At 43.6% G+C, this 21707-nt stretch overlaps 1 protein-coding gene, 1 long non-coding RNA gene and 1 other non-coding gene across 5 annotated transcripts in view; 2 read left to right on the forward strand and 1 right to left on the reverse strand.

Annotated features, from left to right (window-relative positions):
- Positions 1 to 409: 409 nt before the first annotated feature.
- Positions 410 to 7971, forward strand: LOC144576603 (uncharacterized). Of its 2 annotated transcripts, none has more exons than XR_013518772.1 (3): positions 410 to 696; positions 5549 to 5704; positions 7787 to 7971. It is a non-coding gene; the product is annotated as an uncharacterized LOC144576603 (long non-coding RNA). The 2 variants fall into 2 exon arrangements; XR_013518771.1 differs by having other exon boundaries at positions 410 to 558.
- On the forward strand, positions 6859 to 6985 carry LOC118155135 (small Cajal body-specific RNA 15). The gene has a single exon (XR_004745358.1).
- A 2015-nt stretch (positions 7972 to 9986) lies between the features above and the next one.
- The window catches only part of FSD2 (fibronectin type III and SPRY domain containing 2), a 55835-nt gene continuing 44114 nt past the window's right edge, over positions 9987 to 21707 (reverse strand). For both annotated transcript variants that reach the window (XM_078326892.1, XM_035303941.3), the window contains exons 10-13: positions 20200 to 20333; positions 17651 to 17783; positions 13204 to 13380; positions 9987 to 10492 (exon numbers count right to left, since the gene is read on the reverse strand). In XM_078326892.1, the coding sequence (XP_078183018.1) occupies positions 10240 to 10492; positions 13204 to 13380; positions 17651 to 17783; positions 20200 to 20333 (697 nt within the window). In that variant the 3' untranslated portion in view covers positions 9987 to 10239. The remainder of the gene's footprint in view (positions 10493 to 13203; positions 13381 to 17650; positions 17784 to 20199; positions 20334 to 21707) is intronic.

Raw genomic sequence — 21707 nt, forward strand, 5'->3', positions numbered from 1 at the left:
AACAGCAAAACTCCGTCTCAAAAAAAAAAAAAAAAAAAAAAAAAAAAAAACAAACACCAAATACAAGGGGCAGCGGGAGCAAAGAGAAACAAGGGCCGCTAAGGAAGGAAGCCTCAATTTTCCGGAAGACATCCGCGGGCAGAGGAGATGTGAGTCTGCAAGCCGTCCCCAGACCCCGCTGAGCGAATCCCTGCTCTCTCTCCACTCCCTACCACCCTCCGACTCAACAACAAGGATCCCTTGCTGGGCTTCCCTGAGTCGAAGTCAGTCCTTCTCCTAGGTAACGTCAACCAGGTTCTGAGCCTGCGCGCAGCGGCCCGGCGCATCCGGTTACATCTCGCTGGTGCGTAGGGCGGGACTTCCTCTCCCGCTCAGGAAACGGGACGGGCTCTTCCGCCGGAAAAAGAGTGGATTTACTACGAAGATGGGACGTTGGAGGGGCCGTCATCTGCAGTAAGGCCGGTCCTTCGTCACCCGGCGGAGCCGGTGACAGCAGCGCCCTGGTAGGCAGGCAGCTGTATCAGGTTTCAGAGGATGCGGCAGAGAACGGGAGTAGAGGTGAGGGGTCGTATCTGTAGCGGTGTGTATCTTTTGGGGGATCAGCGCCACCAGCGACGTGGGCCTCATTCCTAGTTCATTGCGCTTACATTTCTCCACCTCGTTTGAAGAATGAGCTTGGTAGCCAACGGAGCTGAGGCAAGTATAAATGCGGAAAGGAGAAATATGCACTCACCAGACTAAAGTTTAAGAAAACTTCAGTTTTCATATAGGCGGTGCTATCTTGTGTCCCTTAATTGCCTGCGCAAGCCCAGACATTCTGAATCGGTGACGCCTCCTACAGGCAACAGCACCTGTTGCATTAATTTGAGAACACACACGCGGGGTTGGTAATTCTTAAGCTTCCTGAATCTGCTTGCAGTTATTTGGTATCCGAAGCAGAACAAAGCCATCTTGGTCATCTCCCTCCTTTCAGTTTAAACTGAAGCGTGATGAGGGGAGAAAGGCCGTAAGTTATACAGCTTCTTAATAACAGCGTCAAGAGTGAAAGCGCGATTTCTTCATTTTCAGCCCGGAATTCTTTGTTCTACACCGTACTGTTTCTTTGCATTGCTAGACAATTCGTCTTTTTTTACGAGGTAGATAAAGAGTTGAAAGGAGTGAAGAGAGTAGTAATGTACGTCTGTATACAGTATAAATCCATGAAAGGCAAAGTCGGTGTGTGTTAGGATTTAGAATTGTGTCAGCCATCTACATCTTTCATATTTTATAGACGGAGATGAGTCTGTCATGTCGCTTTTTTTTTTTTTTTTTTTTTGAGACATTGTCTTGCTCTGTCGTCTAGGCTGGAGTGCAGTGGTGTGATCTCGGCTCGCTACAACCCCTGTCTTGCTACAACCCCTGTTTAAGCAGTTCTCTGTCTCAGCTTCCCAAGTAGCTGGGATTACAAGTGCGTGCCACCACACCCGGCTAATTTTTGTATTTTGAGTAGAGACGGGGGTTTCATCTTGGCCAGGCTGGTCTTGATCTCCTGACTTCCTGATCCACCCAAAGTGCTGGGATTACAGGCGTGAGCCACTGCGCCCAGCCCATGTATTTACCTTTTATTTATTTATTTATTTATTTATTTTTGAGACGGAGTTTTGCTCTTGTTACCCGGGCTGGAGTGCAGTGGCGCGATCTTGGCTCACCGCAACCTCCGCCTCCTGGGTTCAGGCAATTCTGCCTCAGCCTCCTGAGTAGCTGGGGTTACAGGCACGCACTACCATGCCCAGCTAATTTTTTTGTATTTTTAGTAGAGAGGGGGTTTCACCATGTTGACCAGGATGGTCTCGATCTCTTGACCTCGTGATCCACCTGTCTTGGCCTCCCAAAGTGCTGGGATTACAGGCGTGAGCCACCGCGTCCAGCTGCATTTACCTTTTAGCAGCAGATGTGTAGTAACAATATGTGATGAAGAAACTTTCATTGCCTGTTACATGTATTTACACAGAGCAGCCTGGGGTTCATTGAACAAGCTATGTGCTCACCCTAGAAAATGGATTCTGTAAAGTACACTGCAGTCAAACGTTGTCTTCTCATGTAATCTTACACTTGGTGCTCGTGTGGCTTAAGTTTCTTGTTCATTATTGCAATCGTCTCTCTAATGTTATGAAATGGAAATGTGTTGTAGGAAAGCGGCAAGCCTGTGAAGAAAATAAGTGAGCCTGAGGCCCAGAAAACAATCCATACATTAGCAAATACTGAAAAACTGTTCACATCACATAGTGGGTGTCTTAAGTTATGAGGAACTCATTCAACCAGATTATTTATTTTGGGGAAGCCAAACCATAAATAGCCTCCCTCTCCTGGGTTCAAGCAATTCTCTGTCTTGGCCTCCTGAGTAGCTGGGATTAGAGGTGTGTGCCACCACACCCGTCTAATTTTTATTTTTGTTTTTGTTTTTTTGAGATGGAGTCTCGCTCTGTCACCCAGGCTGGAGTGCAGTGGCACAATCTTGGCTGACTGCAACCTCTGCCTCCTGGGTTCAAGCGATTCTCCTGCCTCAGCCTCCGAGTAGCTGGGATTACAGGCGTGTGTCGCTACACCTGGCCTAGTTTTTATATTTTTGGGGTCTCACCATGTTGGCCAGGATGGTCTTGAACTCCTGACTTCAGGTGATCCTCCAGCCTCAGCCTCCCAGAGTGCTGGGATTACAGGCATGAGCTACTGCATCCAGTCCCTATATAAACAATTTTCAAACTTGTTGGTTGCAAGACTCAAGTTATTTAGGACTCCGAAGAACTTTTGTTTATGTGGTTTATATGAAAATAGTTTTGACTTCACTAACCCCCAGAAGGGCTCTCAGAAGCCCCTTACAGAGACCACACTTTTAAGAACTGCTCTATGCAAATGTTTCAAAGAAATTTTACATTATGTAGATGAATGATTGCTGTCACTAGTGATTGTGACATGAGCAGAAGTATCACCTTAAAAATGCAACAACAAGCACAGTAGCTTGTATTTTCAGTAGCTGTATATTTCCAGGCACAGAGAACACAAACAGATGTCTATTTTTAATTATTTTCTTGTTTTTTTGAGACGACCTCACTGTCACCCAGGCTGGAGTGCAGTGACGCAATCACAGCTCACTGGCAGTCTCTACCTCCTGAGCTCAAGAGCTCCTCTACCTCAGCCTCCCGAGTAGCTGGGGCCACAGGTGTGTGCTACCACCCTGGCTAAAAAAACAAGAAAAAAGGTTTTGTAGAGATGGGATCTATTTGTGTTGCTCAGACTGGTTTCAAACTCCTGAGCTTAAGCAATCCTCCCACCTTGGCCTGCTGAAGTGTTGGAATTACAGGCATCAGCCACTACGCCTGGCCTGTAATATTTTTCTATGCTTGGAAAGTTTTTTATTAATCAGCTAGGATACTTCTCTACAAAAATAAGCATATATAACTTGAGATTTAAAATTTTCTCAGCCAAATGTGGTGGTTCACATCTGTAATCTCAGCACTTTGGGAGGACTAAGTGGGTAGATTGCTCGAGATTAGGGGTTTGAGACCAGCCTGGGCAACAGGGCAACCCCATTTCTACAAAACCGCACCCAGTCATTTTGTATTCTTTTTATTCCATTTTTTTTTTTTTTTTGAGATGGAGGAGTGCAATGGCACGATCTCGGCTCACTGCAATCTCTGCTTCCTGGGTTCAGGCAATTCTCCTGCCTCAGCCTCCTGAGTAGCTGGGATTACAGGCACGCACCACCATGTCCAGCTAATTTTTTGTATTTTTAGTAGAGACGTGGTTTCACCAGTTTGACCAGGATGGTCAAACCAGATCTCTTGACCTCGTGATCCACCCGCCTCGGCCTCCCAAAGTGCTGGGATTACAGGCATGAACCACTGTGCCCGGCCGGTTTTTTTTTTTTTTTTTTAAATAGTTTCAGACAGTGGTTCAGACCAGCTGCTAGAGAATCAAGGACTAAGAAGAGAAGGCTACCAATTTAATAGATTTGGGCATGGACAAGCCACAGGCAGTTTCTCTTCTCACTCTCTTGGCCAGTTATCTCTTGCTCACGTCCCCTGCCAGTAGCTAGCAGCATGTTACAGCCTCTATATTTCCATTCCCTTTTCTCTCTCTTCCAGAACTAAGATGAGTTTTCAGTGGTTAACTGTACAGAAACATACCCACTACTGAGTTTATAATAAATAGGTAAATGGTATTTAAAATGCCTTATGTAGAAATCTTTGGTAGATAGTTGTATGTGGTTATTTTTGGGAAGTTGGCTTGAGGTCCTTTGAAGGGCTGGGAACATGTATTTCTTTCTTATGCATGTTGAGTGTGTGCATGCCTGCATGTGTACTCTACACATTCAGAGAAACATGTCCAATAATGAACTATAGAATGATCCCTTTATTTCCAGTTTAAAATAATGGAGCATAGGATCCCACTGTTTGAAAATTTTAGCCATCCATCACCATATAAGAAAAGGATGAGATTTCAGTAACAAGGGATTTGTTTATCTGACTTCCACCCTACAGATAATATATACTTTGGCCAAATATATACATTTGGCCAAAGTGTTGTTTGGGGGGAGATGGGCTGTTGTTAGGTACTGAGCTATAATACTGTGTTGCTTTCTGTCACTTCAGAAAATGACTTTTAAAGATACTTGACATTTGAAAAGGAATGACCTTTTAAGTCCCTAATTTGACATTGCCTTTATAGCATATACTTTATTCCATAAAGTTTTAGATCCTGAAACTAGCAGAAAGCCAAATACCGATGTTGTGCTATAAATATAGGATTGACAGTTAAGCTTACTCAGTAGTCAAGGTGATAGCTTTCACTCACCAGCCTCCAGGGCATGTGAACGAAATTTATGATTTAGAACATTTAAAACATATGTGTTGAAGATCTTTGGGCTCTCAAGTATAGTCTGGTTATGATACATATTAAATGTATCAAAGGTCTCTTGCAGTGATGGGAAGAGCATTTTAAACCACATACTTCTTTCCCACTTCCAGATTCTTCTGTGCCCTCTCCCACTCTTTCCAGATTAGAAATCAACATGGAGCACTGTTAGTAATGGAACTGTGTGTCAGATCTTTCAGGTGTCTTGGGACAGAAGAAAGGTTAATATTTCTCAGGTTCTTTTTTTTTTTTTGAGGTGGAGTTCCATTCTTGTTGCCCAGGCTGGAATGCAATGGCATGATCTCAGCTCACTGCAATCTCTGCCTCCCTGTTTCAAGCAATTTTCCTCAACTTCCCAAGTAGCTGGGATTATAGGCACCTGCCACCATGCCTGGTTAATTTCTGTGTTTTTAGTAGAAACAGGGTTTCATCATGTTGGCTAGGCAGGTCTCGAACTCCTGACCTAAGGTGATCTGCCCATCTTGGCCTCCCAAAGTGTTGGGGTTACAGGTGTGAGCCACCATGCCCAGCAGGTTTGTATTTTTAATGTTTCCTTCTACTTTCCAAGCACACACAAATTTGAAAGCTGCTTTGCGTTCTATAAAGAGGCTTTTCCATTGATTTGGAAGATAATTTGATGTCTCTTTTCTCTTTGCAGGTATATAAGCTCCCTGAAATCACAAAGTAGTTATTTCCATGTTCAGATCATTCAGAGATTATGAAGGCACACACCCTGCCTTCAATTTGCTTATAGTGAAATGGAACAGACACAAGTCAACGATTGCAGTATAGCCACTTAAGTAATCTAAAAGAGGTGAGTGTGACTCTTAACCTCTGCTGGTAGGGGGAGGAATAACGCAGTGTTTTTCAAGAGGTGATTTTGGAGCTATACAGGCATTAGGTAGACAAGGAAGGGGAGGTCCATTCTGGGTGCCTAGGACTCTGACCGGTTTATAAATTGTAAATGGTACAAAAAACAGTGTTGAGTATCTTACACCTTTCTCCAGAGTACTGTTCTTACTTTTGGATAGTGCTTCTTGTTTTTTCCTTCTCTTTCCCTGTCCCTATCACCTTTAAATTAAATGAATGTTTGGAAGGAAGTAGAAGGGTAAGAATCTTTCCAGGTGGCAGAATAATAGATCGGTTTACCAAGAGTAATGTGTATACCCAGTAAAGCTATCTCTAAAATGTGCTTCTGCATTATTATAGTGCATAGTTGTGAAATCTCAGTTTTGTTGGTTGTGTACTTTCCCAGTGAATGGATTATATTCCTTCCTCCAATCACGTCTGTTTGAATTTAAGAGCATGTCTTAAATTCCTCTCAAGCAAGAGACCTAACATTTAGACTTTGAAATGAGAATAGGAGAGACAGTAAGATTAGAATCCAAGTTCATACTACCAAAACATTTTTATTGGCTATGTCTGAGTAACTACATGTCGTTTGGATCAGCTGCAAGCTAATTTGTAACATTTCAAATAAATAATAGTTTAATTCCTCCAGGATTTGGGTAAGGTGAAAATAGAACTGTAAAGCATGATTCTGTCACAGTCTGGGAAAATGAAGAAAAAGCACTCAGTTAGTGAGTTGGGCTTAATTTTTTTTTTTCTGGAACTGGTGATAGCAGAAAACAAGCAATGAAGTAGTCAGACATGATCTACTTGACAAGAACAGCAGCTGTTCAGTAGCGACTCTAAAATAATTACTGAGGGGCGGTTCTTGGGCCCAGGTGTTAGTCATACTCCTTCCAGAGAACTTCCTGATGACAGAAAAGATGCTGGCCAGCTGAGGTCTTCTTTCCAAATAACAAAGTCTTTTCTTGTATTTAGATTAATTAACCACTGTTTACAGTGAAACAAGCATAAGTACAGAGTTAATCTCTTAGAGCTTGAAGTTACAAATGATCTTTACTTGAATATCTTGACATGTTAAGGGACAGTGTTTTAAAAGCTGGACTTGGCTATGTTCTTCTGGAGACTAAGAGAATAGAGTCCTTGAAGTCAAGCTGACTCTGCTGTTAGCCTCCTAAATGAAAAGGTAGATAGAACAGGTCTTGTTTGCAAAATAAATTCAAGACCTACTTATCTACCAACAGCAATTATATGCTTTCCATTGTCTTTCTATAGAAAATAGGAATAATAAATTTATAGATGAGAAAACTAGAGAAAGACATAGTGAACATGTGAGAATCTTGCTCTACGAATTGATAGGAAGTTGATTAGAAATGGGAGGAGAAGTTTTGGTAAGTTGAGGAGAGGACTTTTCTTATAGTGCAGTCTGGTAGCTGAACCTCCTTGCCTCAATATAGTCTTATTTACAGAATGCCACATCCCAGTGAATTGTGCTGTGGACAGCTTCCAGTGTGTAAGTTGTGGAAGATGATGATTTTAACAGATTTTGGAGGATGAGAAGTATTAAGAAAAAGGCCCCACTGCCCATGCATTTGCTCTGCCTTTTACTTTTGACCAAGTATACACTTCAAAAATATCTTAATAGATGTATACAAGTGATTGTTTGTCACTTGAATCAGCAGGAAGTCAATTATTAAACACACTTTTCTAAATAAGTGTCAGTTTAATTTTACCAGAAACCAGTGTCATTTTAGATTGCAAGTCTCAAACCAACTTTCCAACTGTCTTATAAGGGTGCCTTAAATTCTGAATATTAAACCCATGTTAGTTTACACCAGGATACCGTGCTGGTTTTACATATTCTTTTTCCCCTTTGTTAAGGTGGGGAGGCCACAGCTTATGTGAATGACTTTCTCAGGAGTTATAAAGTGATATGAATAAAGCTAAGAAAAAAGATTTTGATTATCTTTTAATTGTCCAGTATTAGGGATTGTGGCTAGTGGTCTAAGTTTTAAAAAAATCTTTTTTTTGCTTTGTTTTTTAACAGATTTATCAGCAGGTGAACATGGCCTTGAGGTAAATCATGCCCCTTGTTGAAATACAGTTTCAGTAGATTGTTAATAATATTTTAAGGAATTGGAATTTTTTTTTTTTTTACAAAAATACAAAAGTTTTGTTTGGTTCTGTTCTAGATTTTTTCTTCTAAATAAATGAGAAAGATGTTTCAACAAAGGTTCTTTTTGCTGAATAATTATGATACTTGAGGTTGCTAATCTGCTTTGTTTAAGTGGATTTTAAATGCCAGACAATTCTAGACAGCTTTTTTCCTGGTCAAATAAAAATTTAAAAATTTATAGGTGTTGAGTTTTTAATCCATTTATCCATGTCCATATTAACATGTGAAGTATTCCATAAAGCCTGTTAGAACCCTGAATTCAAACTTGCCTTCTCTGTGATATTCTGTTGCTTACTTGGTGATTTCTATTTCAGTAGCTGAGAACATTTTTGAATATACGTATATGTATCTTTTAATTGTTTATAACTGGAACCATTTCTGTGCTTACATCTATTGTCCCTTATTTTAGAGTAGACAGTCCAGCTTGGCAGGACAGGTGTGTGTGTGTAAAACGAGCTATTAAATTGTCATTGTGAGTTGATAATTCAGGAATCTGAGCTGCCATTTATGCTAGTAGGCAGAGTTAAGTAGAAGTTGAGAGTCTTTCAGTTTGTCAGACTTCGCATGTGCTGGAAAACATCAGAGGCTTTTTTTTTGAGACAGAGTTTCGCCCGTGTTACCCAGGCTGGAGTGCAAATGGCATGATCTTGGCTCACTGCAGCCTCTGCCTCCCGGGTTCAAACAATTCTTCTGCCTCAGCCTTCCGAGTAGCTGGGATTTACAGGTACCTGCTACCATGCCCAGCTAATTTTTTGTATTTGTAGTAGAGACGGGGTTTCGCCAGAAAACATCAGAGTTTTAAAGCAAAAGGCTTTTTTTTTTAAACACACAACCTTAATGATGAGATTGGGGCATATCTGGGTTTAGAGGCATTTGTGGGGCAAGATACTGAATTGTATTTGCTTCACAAATGGAATGATTTTGCAGTTTCACTCACAAGCTTTGAAAATGCTGTGTGGGCCGGGCGCGGTGGCTCACGCCTATAATCCCAGCACTTTGGGAGGCCTAGGCGGGTGGATCACGAGGTCGAGATTGAGACCATCCTGGTCAACATGGTGAAACCCCATCTCTACTAAAAATACAAAAATTAGCTGGGCATGGTGGCACGTGCCTATAGTCTCAGCTACTCGGGAGGCTGAGGCAGGAGAATTGCTTGAACCCAGGAGGTGGAGATTGCAGTGAGCCGAGATCGCGCCATTGCACTCCAGCCTGGGTAACAAGAGCGAAACTCTGTCTCAAAAAAAAAAAGAAAAAGAAAAAGAAAATGCTGTGTGTGCAGAGCTTAGAACGGGAGAACCAGGAATGGAGCTGATGAAGTTCACCACTGAGATCACACAATGGCCTGGGCAGTGAGACAGGATGCCTGAAAGCTGCCTAGAGATCACTTCCTTCCCATCCTCAGCTTTGCCCTCTGGTGGGCTGTTGATTTCTTTAAAAAAAATTGTTGTGCACTTGCTAATATGCCACAGATGCCCCTCTGTTCTTTCACACTGCCTCCATTCTAGGTTTCTCCCCATTTGTTGGCCATAAGTCCTTTGCTGTAGTTTTGAAAGAACCCTGCCATCCTTCAGATGAACAGCAGTGAGAAGCCAAAGAGCAGTGGCTAAAGAAGATACTCATTTATTCAACAAATACTTGGTGACAGCTGTTATGTGTTAGCCCTTGGGGATCTAGTGATGAACAAAACAGACACTTTCCCTGTCTTCATGGAATTAGGTATTATAGAGGTAATTTCAAAATTAGAGAGTGGTACATACTGTATAGGAGTGGAACAGGGTGTTATAAAGAGTACACAGTGGGAGGGACCTCACCACAGTGCTGCTCACTGTTGGGAAAACGGGAGTAGAAGATGTTGAAAAGGTCACACAGTTTCCCTGGTTCTCTGCAGACAGCCTTTCACCTTCTAAAGTATATACTTGGCTGAGTCATGAAATGCATGAGTGTACTGGGGCTGCTAGAGCCATTTAAACTTAAACTTCCCCCCCTCCTCTCCCAAGTTCTCTAGGTCTCAGAAACTCAAGATATTTTGCATATATACAGATACAGTTTGACAACTTGAAAGACTTTTGAGTTCATTTAGTTTGAGCCTTTATTTTAGAGCTGGGCCTGGTAATGACCATCTGAGTATCACTCGGGTAGCAGCACACAGGGCTAGAATCTAGGTTGGGTGAAATGAGCACCAGCACACCATTCTGTCAGATAATAACATGAGCCATAAATTACGCTGGGCACATGGTGCTTGAATGCCAACTTCAGCCAGCCAAGGCATGAATGGCTGTGAGAGGGGTAGGCTTGGAAGATAGGAAACTGGACATCAGAATGTTCTAATAGAAAGTGACATGTTTTGGCATCGAAATGCCATTACGTATCTTTAGACACCCAGGCTTTTCCAAAGAAAAACAGGGATGCACAAATTTGTGAGGCTGACAACTAAATGTGTATAGATGCTGAGAAAGTTCCACGTTGAAAAATGACAACTTTGAATTTTCATAGTCTAATAGAATGCCAATCTTCTTTGGAGGAACTGTTATTCTTATATCTGGAGTTGTTCTGTTGTGTAGAAATTCATACTTATGCCTGAAAATTAAATTTAACATAATTAAGTTTCAGAAATTCTAGAGATTTTAATATGGAACATTTCATATTAATTTTATGTATTGTCCTATGACTTTGTTATTTTCTAGTATTAAATGACTACCAAAGTAACAGGCCATTTCCAAAACTATATTATCTAAACTATCTCTTTTCTAAAATTTGTCCTAAGAAAGATTTTCTTTTCTTTTTTCTTTTTTTTTTTTTTGAGATGGAATCTTGCTGTGTCACCCAGGCTGGAGTGCGGTAGTGCGATCTCAGCTCACTGCAACCACTGCCTCCCAGGTTCAGGCAATTCTCCTGCCTCAGCCACCTGAGTAGCTGGGACTGCAGGCACACACCGCCATGCCTGGCTGATTTTTTGTATTGTTAGTAAAGACAGGGTTTCATTGTGTTACTCAGGCTGGTTTTTAACTCCTGAGCTCAGGCGATCTGCCCTCCTCGGCCTCCCAAAGTGCTGTGATTACAGGCATAGCCACCGTGCCCAGCTAAACATTTTCAAACATCATTTTTTCTCGAGCAACCTCTTAACCTAAGAAACTTAACCCACGGCATCATGAACTCTCTTGTATCTAAACTAGAGTAGAAATAGAACATGTTTTTAAGATTTGGATTAGACATTTGAAAAAGAACCTTGTGATTTTCCATGTGATAAAATGGGCCTCTTGGTATAAGCTCTTCTATGCATAATTACTCCAGTTCTTCAACTTTCAAATTGAGTGAGGGGCCAGTGAGCTTGTCACCAATCAGTATTCTATCACTTCCATGCTCTGCATGCTGTGTGCTTTGAAAAATGGCAGAAACCAAAACCTGGCACAGGAATTTCCTAACCCTGCTAACTACAGATATTTGAAGAGCTCTGTGTGTCAACATGTAAGTCTAGGCTACTGTGATGAACACTTGGAATACGATCTAAATGTGTCAGAGCAAGCCAGCCTGTCTTTAGCCCATTTCACCTTATCTTAACTAAGCAGCTGCCAGAAGGTATATTGAGTCCTTTCTTCTACTTTCTCTCCCACCACCAATAGAGTCTAATACTATGAGCCAAAAAATAGGAGTCTGCTAGGGGACCTTATCCTAGGATACTTTACCTTTATTCTCTGCTTGTAACACGTGTGTGCACACACACACACCTACATCTGCAAGAAACTGGCTTGGCTCTAGCACTTGGCCTGTACCTTTTGCCCTTCCTTTGTCATTCTTCTGTTTCCACCCCTCTTCTATTCTGTCTTCTTACCCCCCTTACTTATCCCCCTACACATAGACTTCTCGGCAAGGCTTTCTTTTTTTTTTTGAGAGAGAGTTTCACACTTACTGCCCAGCTGGAGTGCAATGGTACAATCTTGGCTCACCGCAACCTCCGCCTCCTGGGTTCAAGCAATTCTCCTGCCTCAGCCTCCTGAGTAGCTTGGATTACACGCACCTGCCACCACGCCTGGCTAATTCTGTATTTTTAGTAGAGACAGGGTTTCTCCATGTTGCTCAGGCTGGTCTCAAACTCTTGACCTCAGGTGATCTGCCTGCCTCGGCCTCCCAAAGTGCTGGAATTACAGGCGTGAGCCACTGCGCCTGGCCTAGGCTTTCTTTATGCTCCTTCAGTTTTACTCTGTCCCATTTTCTTGCCTTTCTAAGAAGAGACTTCGATTTTTAGTCTTAGTTCAGGTAGAATCCGCATATAAAGTATCTCCCTCAGTGTATAGTAATTCTTGCATTCCCCAAACTGGGTGTGAGGTTTAGTAGAGTTCATTAGAGTCCACATCTATTATTGGAGGAAGTTGGGCATGACACAATGTGTAAATAACCATGGTAGAGGGTCATGGACAGAGAATACTGGATGAACATTAATAGGATTCATCAAACCAAGGAGGGTCAGAGGCCCCACTTTATAAGGGGTGATGGAAAAGCATTGTGGGCTCTTGTTGTTTTTTGGTTTTTGACCTGAAGGAAGGTTGTAACCATGGCCTCATCTGAAAGTTTATTCATTCGCCTGGGCTTCATGAGACTTTCTTCCCACTAAAGGGAACTACTCCATGTGTGAAGACAGAGTACCCAGCAGCAGGAACAAACCAGAATTAGCCATAACCACTAAGCCTCTTGCCCAAATTTACTTAAAAAGATGGAACTGGGGCTTCAAAGCAAACTGTACTGGCTTAATACTGAAGGTGAACAGAAATGAAAAAATCAGTCACTTGAGTGGTTAGGAATACAGTCTTTGGAGCCAGACTGCTTGAGTTTGAATCCAAGCTCCAAATCCATGTTGTTTGGATTATCTAATTGCTGTGACGTGTGGTCTTCTTTCTTTTATTCTTTTATTTTTGTTTTTGTGTTTTTAGAGACGGGGTCTTGCTATGTTGCCCAGGCTGGCCTTGAAGTCCAGGGCTCAAACGATCCTCCCATGCCACTGTACCCAGCATTTTGATTTTTAAAATGAGATAATACAATTATGAGAAGTAAATGAGATAACGCATGTAAGAATACTTGGCACATACTTCTCCATAAATTTTAGCTATTTTTAATTTAGAGAAAAGCTGCTCTTTCTCCTTTTACTTGGACTTTAGGGAAAGTGGCTGGCAGCAACTTTTGAAATATCTTAGAATATTTGTAAAACTAATGTGAGTCTTAATTGCTAGTGAAAAGATCTTGCTGTAATCTTTCAAAAGCAAATTTTAATCGTGAGTATCCAGATTTTACTTTACCTTGATGATGCAAATGTGTGCCTCATGCACCAGGAGAGGCAGTTTGCTCCCAGATCCTCCTGTTTAGGGACATCTTCAAAGGCCACACCAACTGTGTAGTCCAAATGCTCATCCACCTCCACCTCCCAATAATGGTGCCCTCGGACTGGAATTAGATTTCCCATGACAGCAACACACCTGGTTTTAGAAAGCAGAAGCATGTGTGATTTAGCTTCCCAAGCCTGGCTGTGCAGGTCAGTGACACCAGCTGCTGGGACCAATCAGTCAGTGGTCTACGAATGTGGAGGGGTAGGTGCTTCTAGACACTTGTAAAGCACCCTTGGCTCTCAAAGCTCATTGGGTTGATGCTGAAGATTAGAGAAGATTACGATACTACTTGGTAATGGGAGAGCAGGAGGCACTAAACCAACAGAACAAGCTTTGTTTACTCTTTAAAATGGTTGGGACTTTTATAGAAAAAGGTTTGGCTCACTTGTTCATGAAGAAAAGGGTTGAAAATACACAACGCAGCATGGTCAAGGGAACCATAAGCTTGAAGTTCATAAGCACTTGCTTATGGTACAAAATGAACATGGAAGGTCTTTGAGGTAGCCATCATGTTAGGGATGACTCCTGATGGAAGACAAGAATTCAGGGGCCAGCCCAAGAAGAACAAGATAGCAGATTCCTCATAAATCATCAAAATCTACCTCTAAGGTTGCAATGGGAACAATTATACTGACAAAGGTTAGACTTATGTTTGTTCTACACCAGTAAAGTATCAACAGAGGAAGGTTTTCAGTGAAAGTCAAATTATATTAGTATTTCCAAAGTGAATGTTCTGCCTTCTTCAGGAGACTCCTACATTAACCAAAATGTATGTGCCCCCAACATCCCTAGAAAGATTTGTTCAGTTTAAAATCTTCTCTCTCTCCTCTCAAACCCCAAGTTCTTACTGCCAAGCAAAGCTTTGGGAAGGAGGTTGCATGTTAGCTTCAGTTACCTCATCTGTAAAATGAGCCTATCTTTGCTTCAAGCTCCAGACACACATTTCCACCTGTTTCAAATTCAGAATGTCCCAAAATGCAAATAGTCATATTCCCACCCCTCTTATCTACCAAAGTTTGGGGTGTTGTGGGGAGGGGCACATACTTCTCACATCTCCATTTTGGTTAATAGACTCATTATCTCATGGTGAAACCCCATCTTTAAGAAAAAAAAAAAAAAAAAAAAAGACCCATCTGTCCAGTATCCCTTGGCAGAAAACTAAGATGGGAATAGTGCAGTAGCTACAAGCTTACCTTCTAGTTTAATCCCCACTTCAACCCTTAATAGCGTTATACTCTTGGGCAAGTTACTTCTCTGTTTTAAGTTTTCTCATCTGTCAACTGGGATTGATAATAGTACAGACCTCACAGGGCTGTTAGGATGATTATATGAGATGAAATACATTTAGCACCTGGTAAGCACTCTATAAATATGGCAATATGATAGTCCCTGTCTCGTCTCCCTCTCTGTTGCCCTTTAAACAGGTGACCACCTAGACTCGTTGGTTTTATGTGCTCAAGAGCTATTGACTCCATTGGCTCCTCTCACCCATCCTACTGTGTAGTCAAGTCTCCTCCAGAGTCTCCTCTCTGGTCTCTGTTTCCCATCTGCCTTTCCCTTTCCCTCTCCCTCTCCCTTTCCAGCTCATGTTCTACCATGCACTGGAATCTTTCTGAAATGTAAATCTGATCTTGTTCCCCTGCTTTAAATCCTCCAAAAATTCTCATTACAAAGAGGGTAAAATCCAAACTTGCTTATTGTTCTGGACCTCCTCCGACTTTCCTGCCTCATCTTCCACCTCTTTTCATCATGGACCCTATACTGCAGACATACTAAATTCCTTATATTTCTCCAAACATGATTTTTCTGGCTTCTTTCATATGTATATGTACAAAGCAATTATCTGCCTTGTTGGCCTAGAGAACTCCTATTTATCCTTGATGTCTTTGTCCTTCCAAGTCTTTATTCTTGGGGCTTCTACAATGCTTTGTCCATAAATCTGCCTTACCTTTAGTATGTGTGCCTTTTGCATGGATGTCTCCCCACTTGAGATCTGAGTCTTAGGTGAGCAGGGACTGTATCTTCATCTCTTTCTCTCCCAGGACAGCACAATGTTTCAGAGGGCAACAGATAAACTGGCAACAGGATATTAAAATAGGACTCTAGCTCAGCTTAGCTGAATCCCCAAAAGCTAAGAATGAAACGATGGGTGTAAAGAACTCCTGTTTCATGGGGAGATGCTAGAAATAGACCTCCTAGGCAGAAGTTTAGAAGGAGAGAGCCAAAAACTGGGTTCACAGCTTTTCAGTGCAAAACCAAAGGGCTGAAGGTGAAGATGCTGGAGGCTTTGTCTGCCCAGAGAGCTTTTTTATTTACACAAAGAGTGAGTAGCGGTGTCCTCATCTAAGATGTGTGTTTTCCCAGGACCAGGTGTGACTGGAAACCACCACAGGGATGCTGTCTTAGTGCTCTTTTTGAGGGAGTCCTGTCCAAGAGGGCTTCCTGTGAAGGTCAAGGAGACCTCATCAGAAAGATGCTAGAGTAGTGTTGGATGCAAAGGTCGAAGTGTAGTGAGGGGGCCCCTGGAGGGAGGGGGACTGCCTGGGGCCCACAGCTGCTGTCACAGGGGCCTATGACAATGCTCATAAGAGTAGCTTTAAACGTTGCTTTGGTGCTAGTCAGGCAAAACCTTTATTGCTTCTTACTCATCTCTACACCCGAACAAACCTGGGTTGAAAGGGTAGAGGAGGAAAGAACAAAATCATTTTCCTCTCCACCTGCTAGTTCACACTAACAGTTGCATATAGTAGGTGCTTAACCCATGTGCAGTAAAAAGGCCAGCAGGAAGCCAGGGTCGGGAAGAGCCAGCTGAGGGAACTATTCAGGACCCAAGTAGGGGGGCTGGATTCCCTCAGTGGCCCTTCCAACCCTAATAGGAGAGCCCTTTTGCTTTTTTAGAAGATCCTCTTGACTCTAAGATCAGCCTACCAAGAACTCTTTGCCCTGGATACAAGGAAGCTGAGAGGCCATGTTTACACAATCCTAGAAACCTAATTAGCCCTTGAAGTTAACCTGTGTCCTTTCTTTTTTCCCATTGCTTTGATTTTTTTATTTCAGCATTTTATATTTGGCTCTTATTTTGTCTGTTAAGTCTTTGGAAAGAATACCAAGTTCTAGAAATAACTGGAGAGCTAGCCAAGCCTATTTGGTGGGCCACCCCGCCCACAGATCATGCACCAGTCCAATGATGGTTTCCCCCAACTTTGGAACGGAGTCACTCCATAGCCAGTTTTCCATCAGGAGTTTTGCTGTGAGGAACCACAGTGCAGGAGAAAGAGCACTGGGCTAATCGGTGGGAGACCTGGGTTCTTGTTTCTGTTCTGTCACTACCCCACAGCATGACCCCTGTGAGGCACAATAGGGTCTGGGGGGCAGAGAACCTAAGGACTTATAGAACTAAATTAAATGGAAAAACCCCAACTTTCTAAGTCCAAGTCAATAACTTCGTACTTCAGCTGTAGCAGGAAACATCCTCTTCATTTGCATAGGGTGTATACCGAATAAATGACTTTGTAACTTCACTGTAGCCTCTTCATCTACATAGGGTGTACACCAAGTAACCAGTGGAACCTCTAGAGGAGGCTTAAACCCCAGAAAATTCTGTAACCTGGCCCTTGAGCCGCTTGCTTGGCCCGATTCCTCCCTGTGGAGTGTGCTTTCGTTTTCAGTAAATCTCTGCTCTTGTTACTTCATTCTTTCCTTGCCTTTTTTTTTTTTTTGAGTTTCACTGTGTCACCTGGGCTGGAGTGCAGTAGTGCCATCTCTGTCTCCTGGGTTCCAGCTATTCTTTTGCTTTAGCCTCCCAAGTAGCTGGGATTACAGGTGCAGGTCATCATGCCAGGCTAATTTTTGTATTTTTCGTAGAGACGGTTTCGGCACGGTGGCCAGGCTGGTCTCAAACTCCTGATCTCAGGTGATCTGCCTGCCTCGGCCTCCCAAAGTGCTATGATTACAGGCGTGAGCCACTGCTCCCAACCTCTTTCCTTTGTTTGTGTGTTTTGTCCAATTCTTTGTTCAGAACGTCAAGAACCTGGACACCCTTCACTAGTAATACCTGTCCTACCCTCATGACCTCTGGCTGCTACAGCTCTGGCAGCCTAGGATCCGGGGATCATTCCTCCCAGGGGCCCCCACTCTCCCTGGACCTTGCCCTTCCAAGGGGCTCTTCTGCTCTCACCTGACTGACCTCTTTTGCCCACACTCCTCTGGGTCCCCTCCCCACTAGGCTCTTCCCTCCTCACTCATTTCTGGAATTCCTTTTCCCTTGAGGCTGCCTCTGTGCCATATTAAGATTTGACCTGAATAACAGTGCACATTCGGGAAGTTCACAGAATACCCTTGTGAGCTGTTGACAAAGTACCTGGTGAAGTGGGTGTCACTGGGTGGTGGCTCCTTGGTGGGGGTACTCCTTTCACTTCGTAGGATTGTAAGTCCATCTTGAGAAATTGTCAGCCAGGGATGGCAGGTGTCCTTGTTTAGGCGAAAGTAGCTTCCTGTGGGAGAAGGAACACACACAAGACCCGCAGGCAATCACTTGCTTTCTCCACTGAGGGGAGGGGGTATTTCGGCCTTTGCTTTCTGTGGGACACAGGAATCCTGGACCTGGCCTAGTAATAGCTGTCCCGTTAACAAGGATGGCAGTTAACACTAGCTGGGGAGTCTTGTGTGCCTCGTATCTCCTTTGATCCTCACAACTACCCTTAGAAACAGGTGTTACCATTTACATTTTGTAGATGAGGAAACGGAGGCAGAGTGATTATGAAATCAGCTGGCAAATGATGGAACTGAAACTGACCCCCAAGCCTTTCTGATTCCACAGGCTGTGTTCTTCACCTCTAGCTGTAATGCCTGTATATGGATAAGAATTTCTAACCTATTTGCCAAAAGAAAGAGGAATTGAGGGACTTCTTAATGATTCATTTGATTTGCAGTTAGCAGTGGGGAGAAGGAAGTAGATTAGAGTCATCCCCAAATCATGATTAAAACAAAGACCATCAAAAAGTGGCATACGATAGCTGCGTGTGCTGTTGCAAGCCTGTAGTCTCAGCCACGCTGGAGGCTGAGGTGGGATCTCTAGGCTGAGGCAGGAGGATTCCTGGAGGCCAGGAGTTCTGGGCTATACTGTGCAGTGTGGACGGTGTGTCTGCCCTAAGTTCCCTGTCAATCTGGTCACCTCCTGGGAGCAGGGGATCACTAAGTTGCCTAAGGAGGGGTGAACTGGCTCCAGCTGGAAACAAAGCAGGTCAAAACTCTCATGCTGATTGGTAGTGGGATCATGCTTGTGAATAGCCACAGCACTCAGGCCTAGGCAATACAGCCAGCCTGTTCCTTTAAAAAAAAAAAAAAAGTGGCACTTGATCTAATAAATAATTATCTAGTAAAAAATACCTATTTTAAGAACATAGTAACTCATTCTCCATTATTGTCTCTTAGTCCAGCTCTTAAGTTCCCATTCTATCACTTCTTATTGTCTCAATCCCTAGTTCAAGCATCACCATCGAACTGTTCACAATTATATTCACAATGTGATGCTGCTGGAAAATTCACTTGCCATCTGAGCTGATGTGAAGGGGAGGCATGTTCCCACCTTGCAACTAACACAACGCATGACACTTACTGCCTACTCTCTAGTCCCAAACAAGGATCAGTTTTGAATACATACATACATACATACATACATACGTGTGTGTGTGTGTGTATTTCTCTGATTCACATTTATTTACATTTCTGATAAATACTCTCTTAAAAAATTATTTGGCTGGGTGCTGTGGCTCGCGCCTGTAATCTAGCACTTTGGGAGGCTGATGTGGGTGGATCCCTTGAATCCAGGAGTTCAAGACCAGCCTGGCATCATGGTGAAAACTTGTCTCTATAAATTTTTTAAAAAATGATTAGCCAGTTGTGGTGGTGAACACCTGTAGTCCCTAAGCCTAAGGAGGCTTAGGTGGGAGGATCACTTGAGCCTGAGAGGTGGATGCTACAGTGAGCTGAGATTACACCATTGTACTTCAGCCTGGGTGACTAAGTGAGGCCCTGTCTGAAAAAAGAAAAAACAAAAATAACTTGAGAGTTGGGTGTGGTGAGGTGCACCTGTATTCCCAGCTACTCGGGAGGCTGGGGCAGGAGGATTGCTTGAGCCCAGGAGGCTAAGGCTGCTGTACACTGTGATGGTGTCTCTGAATAGCCACTGCCCTGCAGCCTGGGCAACATTGCTAGACTCCATCTCTGAACAAAATTATTGAATAAACAAATTCAGAGACAATTGAATAATCAAGAATTGGCTGTATTCTATCAAGCAGTACCAGGACAACAGGAGATGTGTACAATGTTTCTAGTGATGCCTCTGCTAACTTAAGACTTGGACATGAGATGTGTTAGTTCTGTGGTGTGATATGGCAGGTGAGAAGGGAGAAGAAGCTGGAATGGGGTACATGAGCACCCACTAGGACCAGGCAGATGGGAGGAGGCTGGTCAGCCAGATCTAAGTTGCCCCCTGAATGGAGAGATGCTTGGGTTGACAGCAGGAACAGGAAGGTGAGCCACGACCTATGACGTTTTCTGGGAATTTCATAAAGACCCCATCCCACACATGGTATGTGAGATATAATATGACATGTCTGGGCTACCCAGGTCTGGTGTGACCAGCCTCTGGTTCAGCAGAGGGGCATGGAGAAAAGCCTTTAGTTCTAATGTTTGCTCAGCCACCAAATTGCTATGTGACTTGGGACGTCAGTCTCTTCATCTGTCAAATGGGACCACAGGGTTATCCCTGAACTCCTTCTGGCCTGGCTTGCCACATGTCCATATCTGTACATATTCGTCAGCTTCCCAGCTAAGTCACAGCAGCACTGGGTCTGCCACAGAGTGGCCACTTTGGGTCTCAGAGACTGCGTGGCCTGGGGCACAGACCTATGGTATGGACTGTAGCAGGCTCGCTCCTCGTGCTGGGGCCTCCCGTGTTGAGGGCTCGCACATAGATAACGTAGCTCTGTCCCGGCTGCAGCTGCACCAGAGATTCACAGGTTGGGATGCCCACAACAGACCTGTACAGGGAAGCAGAGCTGCAGTCAGAATGGGGCCAGGACACCCGGGCCCAAGCATCAGGCATCCCTTTCAAAGCTGGGAGGTGTAACTCACTCTTACACCTCTGTTTTCTGACTCAAAGCAGCACAGCCAGGAATGACTCCCCCTCCATATTCCCTCCCACAGTCTCTGGTCTGCTTTTCTCACTTCGTGGCTGCTTCTTATGTTGTGGCTGTCTCCCCTCCAAGCCCCTCATTCTGGTTTCCCAGGCACCCAGCACCACAGTTGGCATATGGCTAACACTGCATCATGGAGCGTGCGTGCAGAAGAATCCAGTGTGTCTCCATCCGTCTGTTCGGATCATAACGTCTCTGAGATCAGGGTTGAGTGCCACTGTTAGTACGGTGGTACTGGGCTCATAGAGGGCCTTCAGTTCAGCCGGATGCGATGGCTCACACCTGTTATTCCAGCACTTTGTGGGGCAGAGGTGAGAGGTCACTTGAGGTCAGGAGTTTGAGACCAGCCTACCCTACATGGTGAAACTCCATCTCTACTGAAAATACAAAAATTAGCTGAGTGTAGTAGCAGGTGCCTGTAATCCCAGCTACTCAGGAGGCTGAGGCAGGAGAATTGCTTGATCCTGGGATGTGGAGGTTGCAGTGAGCCAAGATCACACCACTGCACTCCAGCTTGGGTGGCAGAGCCAGACTTCTCAAAAAAAAAAAAAAGCCCCTTGATTCATGTTTATGAACAAACAATTCTGACTAGAGCTGAAAGGGTTAACTATATTAACCCCCTGAGAACAGCTGCCTATTGGAAATAATTCAGTTTATTTAAATTGTACTATACAGAACTACAAGCCCATAATTCCCGCTGTCTATATTGCTGCGGTTGCCAACCCCATTTCAGTCCAGTGGGCAAGAGAAACTTTTAGGATGATGCCCATTTACCAATGCAACACCCTCACCCAGATGAGGCCAGGCTGTCCAGGTTATCTTTAGGCTGCAGCTCTGGGCCAGAGAGGCACTTTTACTTATGCATTCAATAAATGACTAAACTCCTTAGGTTCCAGGCACTGTATGGCGTGGACCTGGGAAAACCCAAATATAGTTTAGATGGGAAGAGAGGTATTCCTCAGGCAATCAATGGAAGGAGTGTAAGATGGTAACCATGACAAGGTGACAGTGTGTTATAGTGTGTAACGGCGGGGGAGGGATGGCTTTTGAGCTGAGCTCTGAAGAATGCTGAAGAGGTAACTAGATGAAAAAGGGACACGGGGTCTCCTACACAAGAGAAGCATGTGCCAAGGCCACACTTGTGGCAGGAAGGAGCACAAAAAAGGAGGAGGAACTGAAACGTGACCAATGTGGTGGGAGCTTGAGAGGGAGGAGAGC

Source organism: Callithrix jacchus, chromosome 6 (genome assembly GCF_049354715.1).
Source record: "Callithrix jacchus isolate 240 chromosome 6, calJac240_pri, whole genome shotgun sequence".
Classification (NCBI taxonomy): Eukaryota; Metazoa; Chordata; class Mammalia; order Primates; family Cebidae; genus Callithrix; species Callithrix jacchus.